This window comes from Crinia signifera, chromosome 1 (assembly GCF_055691185.1).
Source record: "Crinia signifera chromosome 1, ASM5569118v1, whole genome shotgun sequence".
Classification (NCBI taxonomy): Eukaryota; Metazoa; Chordata; class Amphibia; order Anura; family Myobatrachidae; genus Crinia; species Crinia signifera.
The window spans coordinates 326355994-326364980 of record NC_139217.1 but is presented as its reverse complement, the minus strand read 5'-3'; the positions used below and the strand labels follow the sequence as shown (position 1 = coordinate 326364980).

The 8987-nt window shown below is 44.0% G+C and overlaps 1 protein-coding gene across 2 annotated transcripts in view; it reads right to left on the bottom strand.

Moving 5' to 3' along the window:
* Positions 1–1745: 1745 nt before the first annotated feature.
* Positions 1746–8987, bottom strand: part of MMP14 (matrix metallopeptidase 14) — a 56384-nt gene continuing 49142 nt past the window's right edge. For both annotated transcript variants that reach the window (XM_083188963.1, XM_083188955.1), the window contains exons 3-10: positions 6986–7108; positions 6600–6907; positions 6275–6442; positions 5692–5867; positions 5432–5570; positions 4817–4967; positions 4593–4708; positions 1746–4036 (exon numbers count right to left, since the gene is read on the bottom strand). In XM_083188963.1, the coding sequence (XP_083045089.1) occupies positions 3711–4036; positions 4593–4708; positions 4817–4967; positions 5432–5570; positions 5692–5867; positions 6275–6442; positions 6600–6907; positions 6986–7108 (1507 nt within the window). In that variant the 3' untranslated portion in view covers positions 1746–3710. The remainder of the gene's footprint in view (positions 4037–4592; positions 4709–4816; positions 4968–5431; positions 5571–5691; positions 5868–6274; positions 6443–6599; positions 6908–6985; positions 7109–8987) is intronic.

Below are 8987 nucleotides of genomic sequence, written 5' to 3'. Positions count from 1 at the left end.
CGGATTGTGAATTCTTTAATCAGGGATCTGTGCTGAATTAGGCTCAGTGTTCGATTACCAGAACTGTCCTGCTGGAATCAGGTTGTGAGGTACGTATAATATAACAACAACATGGGGCTTTTCACATTTTTTTTGAGCCGATATGTGCCGACGGGCGGTAGTTCATGCCCTACCATCTACTAGAGCGTGGTGGGAGAATAGTGTCCTGAGCATAGCGAGATACCGTGCCCCAAGAATGGCAAGTGCAGGGGGAGGCGGTTCTACGGTTCAGTGTCCATGTCGACTGTGTTGAAATTCAGGACAAAAAAAAGGGTGAAAAACTCCATGTCAACCTTTTTGCTGTCGACCTTCCCCATGTCGACCTAATGCTTGTGTCGACCTAATGACCCTATCGTCCAACCTTCCTGCATGTTGACCTTTATGCATGTCGACCTAATGTTTGTCGACCATCCTGCTGTCTACCCAGTGACCCATAGCCGAACATATTTAGGGAGTACTGCAATAATGGTACATGGATTTTCTGAAAATGGATCCAAAACAGTGAAAATCTGTACTGTTTCCAAACCTTGCAATATGATGTGTTGTAAAACTGTAATTGTCCAATGATATCTGTGAAGTCCTTTCTGTGATCCACAAAATCCACAGGGAAAACAAAGGAAAGCATTATAGTCACTGTGTGGAGCACTGCCAAACAATTAGCAGTCTCGTTTAGAGTTCGCTGTGTAGGGGAAATGCTGCTTGTTTACATCCGTTTAATGATGTAACCCTCATCCCCCCTCCTAGTCCAGGAATAGGCAATGTGTGACACTCCAGCTGCACTGTAACTGCTGTAGAACTGCACATCCCAGCATGATCTGCCACAGGGGTATGTTAAATATGTGACAAGACATTCAGGTATGTGTAGTTCACAACAGCTGGAATGACAAACATTGCAAAGCCCACCGTTTACACCTTTTCAAAAGGTGGGCTAAAACAATTTAGATTCATGAAATATATTCTGTGTATATACCAGCACCGACAGATGTTCACAAATAAAGTGTCCCCCTTTCATATGTATATACAGTATATCATACTTGCCCACTTTATGTTTCTCCTGTTGCCAGAAAATGTAGCTGATCACCTCGGGGATGCAGGCCGAGCTCATGGCTTCATTAGCTTATACCCCCATTGCAGAAAAATGCAGTTTTATGAGGAAGGGGAAGGGCTAAGGCTATGACATTTGCATTCTTTTAACCCCTTCTCCATACCAACATATAATTTGTCCCATTTTTCGTGGGACTGTCTCATTTTTGGAGGACGGTCCTGTGTCCCTCCCGGGGCCGGCAGTGTCCCGAGGGTGGGGGGGGTGGGCAGTTGGGAGTTCCCCCATCCTGGAGGGAATAGATGCTTTGGTCATGCGCACAGCATCTATTCCCTTCTGGCTGGGGGGACAACAGCAATGCAGAAGGGGAAACCAGGGGGTGAGGCCTGAGGCCACGGCACACCCGAGAGGCCATGCCCCTTTTTTATAGACCACACCCCTTTTTCTGCCGCGTGACTGTCCCTCTTCCGAGCCACCAGAAGTTGGGAAGTATGCACTAGGAAGTAGCATGATGTGGCATAAGTGGAACCCCCCATCAGAAATCACTGCACCATCTGGGAGAGTAGATATACAGTATGTATGATATAACTCAGCAGCAGATATACTGGCAAGTTATACTCGTTGGAAGTACTCTATGATACCAACACACACGGACAAATTAACACGGCTTTATCACTTTTTTTTGTATTTTTATATTTGTAATGTTACAAAACCTTTGGTTCATAACAAATAGCTTTCAGGAGATTTTTACAAAAAATAGTAAAAAACAAACAAAAAACTAAGAACACAAATTTCGTCCACAAGAAAGAAGCTTTAAATGAACCCTATGGTTGGCCCGCAACCCCCTCCACAGCTACTTTAGCCTAACCAAGGAGCGATGCACAGTTCAGGCCTGCACGAGGCACAGTAAGAGGTTACTAGTTTATATAAGGTTATGAGGACATAGGACCCATGATCTTGTGTAAACTATAACCCTAAAGCTTTGTACTTTGGAGATGGAGGGGTGAAGGGGGTACCAACTCTTTGCATGAGGAACATAATTTGGACATGAACTAAATTATTCCATTGATTCCTCTGGCAGTGAACATGTTGGAGATGCAAAGCGGCCTGACCTGCAGGATTTGCCTCATTATCAAATATTAATAATTATAATAATATAAACCAAAGATAAAGAGAAAGACAGGAAACAAGAAAATGTGACCCCCACCCCACTGACCGTACCATGTGATCTGCCCTTCTTTACCTCACTTTACAGACACCCGCTGAGCTGTGATTAACTCCTTGCCTCTCTTGCAGAACAGTGATTTTCTCCTTCCCAGCTACAGGGGCACTGAAGAACCAGGAAAACTCCCACCCCAGCCAGAGACCTGCAGAGCAGTTATTAACCCCTTCTAAGACACAGGCATGGCGAGAGCAGAGCCCAATCCTTTCTCTGCCAGAGACCTGCAAAGAATCCTTCAGAGCCGTGATCAACCTCTTCCATCTCAATGAAGAACCTACACAATACTCTCTCTGCTAGACCTGCAGAACAGTGACTAACCAACTTCTGCTAAAGAGTCCAGAAGAGCAGCTCTTAGCTCCTTCCCATCAGATACCAACAGGTAACCCTGAGGGCTCAGACTTTATTAAACCTTTCTCTACTATATTCCAAAGAATACAGACGATGGTAGAGGGTAGGGAAGGCAACACTTATACACAATGGATGGGTTTACAGAGGTACAGGGCACTTTTCAAGGCACTTCGGAAGCTGGGTGATACTGACATTACAATTGTCCTTCCTTTTCTTTCCAGATACAGATTCCTGCTCTGCAAAATGCAAATAACTTTCTCACCTTTCTCCAGGTCACATATCATGGACAGTACTTATATATTCTATGGGACAAGACATCAATGTACTCTTCACAAACAACTTTGGTTACTATGGAAACTATTTTATTTAACTTGAAGAAGGTCATCTTGGTCCCAAATGATACTGAGCCTTTATAATTTGTGACCATAGTCTATTAAGAGGAGATTGTGGGTCACAACACAGCTGTGACACAACTTATTGACTGAATTGAATAAATAATCTCCTTATTGATTGTAAATGTCCATGTTTGGTATTTCATAACGTGAACTGTGCTATTGGCAGTATAGGCACAGACGCCATAAGCTTTTGCTTGTGGACAAGAGCTCACATGGTCAGACAGGCTGCTCTTCCCGCACCTGCATGTACCCCATCCTGGAATAATGTTTGGCACTTTTGAATATTTTTTCCTGTCAGACAGACCTATACATCTGAGATGTAGTGGTGGTGTTTGGGAAGGATGAACAGCGCCAACTATCAGAAACATGTAATTGTAAGTTGCTTTATGATGCTTTAGAGGGTGTCCATCCCTGCTCTGACTCTTGCAAGTGGTGGCTGTACCAAGATCACTGTCTGACCAATAGAAACTAACATAAGTACCAGTGCAACAACCGTTATGGAAGACATGGCTCCAATCTGTGAAGGGGTTAAACGTAGCGATGTGTGCCACATAACAAGCGGCAAAGATGGTGTAACCTGGCTCTCTCCCTTCCTCCCTCCCCAGGAGATTGATACTGCTCCACATGATATCTGTGTGAGGGAGGTGGGCAGATCCATGAGGTCTCACACTTTGTCCAGAAGAGAGCGCTGCCAGTATAGAAGCCTCTTGGGAGTGCCATACTGCCTGAAGATCAAAACAGCCAGTCCAAGGAACAGGACACAAAGTAATAGGAGGACAGGTATTACAACAGCTGCCACGCTCACTCCACCCCTGGCTTCATCCACTTCAATGATTACCACTTCTGTGTCATCGTCAGCATCATCAGGTTGCCTGACGGTGCTGCAGCCCAGAAAGTCCTGCAGAAAAGACTTAGGGAATCCAGATTCTGTCTTCAGTTGCTGATTATTAAACTTCCAGTACTTGTTACCCTTGTAGAAGTAAGTGAAGGCTGCAAAATAGGAAACACAAAGGTCATTATATGAGAAAGGAGCCACTAAAGCAGGCATTCCATACCTCAGTCCTCACGGCACTATAATAGTCCAGGTGTTAGTGATATACAGGCTTGAGCACAGGTGAATAAATTAGTACCTCAGTTATTTTAATTTAACCATCTGTGCTGAATGCTGAATATCAGTTCAAGTAGCGGAGCCACACCAACTGCCAGTGAGTCTGTTTGGGATGACAGTTGGTGCCAGTTAGTGTGGCTTCCCTATTTGATATTTGGAATACACTACAGCCCCACCTCTGGAGCTGCCACTGGATTCCACAGTACACAACACCACTGTCACAAGCATGAACAGCTGGCCTACACTTCGTATGCCTGGATGCTAATGGCTTACACTTCCAACACTTGTTATGACTCCCTATGACTCATATTTCTCATAGACCTTGACAGATTTCACTACATGACGTCATTTACTCTACAATGTATAAAAATAATTAGGGGCCTATGGTGAGCATCCTGCATCTCCTCATAGTCTGCAGGCACTTCTATGGTTTCCTACCTCCATCTTTTCCATTGAATGACCCTCGAACAGAATCAGGGATTCCTTCCCAAACTTTCATAGGTTTTGGGTAATCTGCATCGACAGCCCTCATCTCTTCATTAAACCGATAGTATCTGAATAAGAAAAGATAGACAGTGAACAGGAGGGAACCATAGTATATGTTCCATCAATCAGTTTCATGTTCTGTACTCCGTCCTTGTTAGGACATTACCATCACTTACTTGTTTCCTCTGAAGAAATACGTGTTTCCATTTGGCATCCAGTAGATAGCAGCATCGATTCTATCATTTGGTAATCCTCGGCCCAACTCTTTCAGTGTCTTGGGGTACCCAGGCTGGAGAATGGCTTCATCAAACAACCAGTGTTTATCCCCTTAACACAGTCCAAACAAATACATATGAGCACTAAAGTCTCAAAAGAGCTTCACATGGCACTGGTTCATTTTGTTTTAATGGACATTGGGCCTGATTCATGAGTTTCGCAACCCATTTGCATAACTAGAGTGGGCCAGTAGTCCCCTAGTTGCAAAGCCAGAAGCAGGCTGGCCATTTTTTGAGTTGCAGTGGTTGCGTGTAACACCAGGAAACCGCTGCACACCCTCCCAGTATTCTCCGAAGACGCCTGCATTGTCTGGAGCGCGCCCACAAATGCTCAGTTGCAGCCCCATCAGCGCACCATGAACAGTTTTCACAATGGGGCCATGGCTTTGTGCATATGTGATTTTTGCAAATGTGTGCTTGATGCTTAATTAGCCCCATTGTTTATTTAAATTCCCCTAATCAACAATGAAAGATTACAAGCTGCATAAGGATAGACATTGTCTGTTAGATAGTTACCTTTGAAGAAGACAAATTTTCCATCTTTCCTTTCGTATGCTGAATTAATAGAGTTTGGAAGTCCCTGCCAGAATTGCCCAATTGGTAGTGGGTAACCATCCATTACACGGTTATTCTGCAGACGCCAGAACCAGCGCTCCTGAGACAAGAAGGAACCATTATTGCAGAAAGACTGTTAAATGGAGTGGATCAGAAGGTGGTTGATATAATAAGGACAACTACATCATGCTTCACATCATTTGTGACTGCTGTATACTGACCTTAAAGATAAACATCTCTCCCCTCAAAATAGCCATGGTATCAAAGTTGCCCTGGCAAATATCTGGTCCATAACGTGGTACATCGGGATCATCAGGAATGTCTGGACGGTGACGTGGAGTGGGATGAGGTGCACGTGTGGGACGAGGTGCACGTGTTGGTGGTCCTTCCCCATGGCCTAAGTATGGGAATTCAGACAGCATCAGCAATACAGACCATATATATCTGTGGTAACAGAAGTATTTCAAACTATTTCATTCATCTTCACTGACACACAAGTGCTGGTCACCTCTGTGCATGATCTACCACAATATTGGGAGTGAATATCTAGCATGCAATGTCTACACCCTTATGCATGGATGTCTACATCAGGCTATGGGCAAAATGCAGCCAGAACTACATATTTTACATATGTAACAAACTCCAGGAAGCAAAACGTTTCAGAGCTTGTACCTGATACAAAATGCCATCTATAGAAGCCTATGGGCTTCTTTGCAAATAAACCCTTTACAGAGGTATATCTTATAGTAGGCCTTTCATTGTCTTCTTAATATTTCTGCATTTTTCCTCCGTAGCCTTACTCACCACTTCCATATAGCTGTTGAATACCCATACGATCATCTTCTGGTAGCTGAAAGTTCTGAGTGTCCATCCACTGGTAGAATGGTGCCATAATAGCTGATGGATCATGGGAATGTTCTAGACCCAGTGCATGGCCTAGTTCATGCACGGCCACAAGAAATAGGTCATTACCTAATTGAAGAGGGGAATAAAACATATTTTTATTTTAAGCACTGCAAAGAATTTCTCACAATACCTTTTCTACCTTTTGCTTATTTTGCATTATGATTAATTACCCATTCCATCTCCCTAGCTCTCCCTACCAACAGTGTTTGCTCCTTTCCCTTACCATCTAAATCATCATTCCTGGCTGTCCATGGTTCTGCAGAATCAAAGTGAGTGTCTCCACCAATGCCAGGCCCAGGAAAGTAGGCATGTGCCAGAAAGCCCCCGACTCCATCGAAAGGGGTGCTATCCCCATGGAAACCCTCAGCGAAGAAAAGCATGATGTCAGCGTGCTTGGCATAACCATCCTGGATGTCCACATATCGAACCTCACGGAACTGTAGCGGGGTCACACTTTGCCAGACAGCAAATGCTCTCCGGATAGCCTCTTGTGTCTCGTATTCGCCCACTTTGGGTGTATAGTTCTGTATGCTGGGAGAAGACAATACTGTTAAAAGCTAGGATAACACTTCATTGTAAAATGATGCTCCATGATATTGAGTCACGTACCAGTAGGTGATGTCCTTGTGCTGCCATTTCAGTCCCTGTATAGCGTATCTTTTTCGCCTTAAATTGGCTTTAATTTCAGATCCAAACTTATCTGGGACACCACATCTTGGCCTCCTCATTGCCCTGAAAACAAGAAAACCAATAAACAATCAGTTGAAGGCTTGGGAATCAATTTGTTGTGATGATTGATATGACACTAGGCCCTGGGGAACTTTACTAAGATGGAAGTTGTATTGCACATTTGACGTTGCTCTGGGCAACCAATCAGGTACTATTATCTTCTAGAAGGTGCTATATATATATATATATATATATATATATATATATATATATATATAAGTAGATTCTGATTGGTTGCCCTTAGCAACATCCCATGTGAAATAGAACTCCCATCTTAGTAAATTCCCCCATAGGGTTGCTTTATTAAACCTAAAAAAGAAAGCGTTGTCACTCATAGCAATGATTTAGATTTGATATCTTTTCTTAAAGGTACTAGGTGATTGAAAGTTAGAATGTGATTGGTTGCTACTGACAACAGCATCTTCTGCTTCCCCATGAGTGCTGCCGATTGGTGAGTGAGTCACTGCTCTGTCCTAGGGCACAGGACACTATGACATGTGTCCCTGGACTCTTCCCACCCACTAAATGGCAACAACCCGCTTCTGTTTCCACAAACGGAGGCCCCTACCCACTTGCGAAATGGCATCAGGCTATGGGGTGTATTCAATGTGGCCGGCGAGGGTTTTTTTATGGCGAGGATGGCTTGTTTTCGGGGACAATCGCTGAGAACAATCGATCCTCGCCATTTAACCCCCATGCCGGCCGCTAACCCTATTCAACGTTCCGTGCATTTAGCCGCGAGCCTCGCCATTTTGGCGGCTGCACGCGCCATTTCCACTTCGCTGTAAAAACCCAGAGAGGTTGAAACGACGTATGCATGGGAGTCAGTTGAATACTGACCCGCGAGCTGAGACGGTGAGCAATCAACAATGCCCGCCGTCACAGCTCACTAAAGAGCACTGAATACCGCCATATGTTGCAGGACCTATTTGCACATGCAGAGAACGGGCTCTGTGCATGCACATTGTACCGAATATTGTTAGTTTTTAGCATGCTCTGCAACAACCGAACCTAAATGAGGTCCTGAGCAGGGATAGCTGCTTTTTAAAGACACTGAATACATTAGATTGTAATTGTACTTAAGACACTGATGTACTTCAGTTTGTTTTTTTCTAAGATAAATATTTGTATTATTTGTGACTTGGTTTTATATTTGAATACTGATGTAGTATTATAAATTGTGTGATTTGTAGGGCGCACACATGGTGCGATTATTGTATGCGTTTGAACTTAAAAGTAGTAGTTCAAATCGCACCGTGTGTCTGTGGGGCCTGCGATGCGATGCAATGCAATGCAATGCGTGTTCCCACGTATTTTATATTGCATGGTACAAAAAGTATATGCAGGCAATACATTTTGTACTACATTGCATCGCAACACTGTTGTAGCAAATAGTATAAAATAATTACATAATGTAGTTTAGTCCAAATTGGGATGTTCACGCGGCTCGGTAGGACCAACTAATGGTGGCGGGGGCAGCGGCAGGGGAGCTCCACCGGAGCAGAGGAGCAAGGGAGAGCGACAGGAGGGGAGGGGGGTGCAAACACTGTGGGGGGTGCCCGGAGAGGTGATGCACAGCTGCAGGCACCTCTGGCGCACACCTCTGGCGGCAGCGCAGCTGTGCCTGGAAAATTTCTGGGCATACCACTGAAGTGGTTAAGATACAATACCAAAAAAGATTATTAATCACTTTAAAGAAGTCTCATTATATATATATATATATATATATATATATATATATATATATATATATATAAAAGATAGACAAGAGCGCTCTCCATAGTGCAATATAAAAAGTGATATTTATGGAGCGGTTACACTCGTGGATGTCGGTACTTCAGACACATCAAACTGCAACGCCAGGCCACGCCCACACGCATTT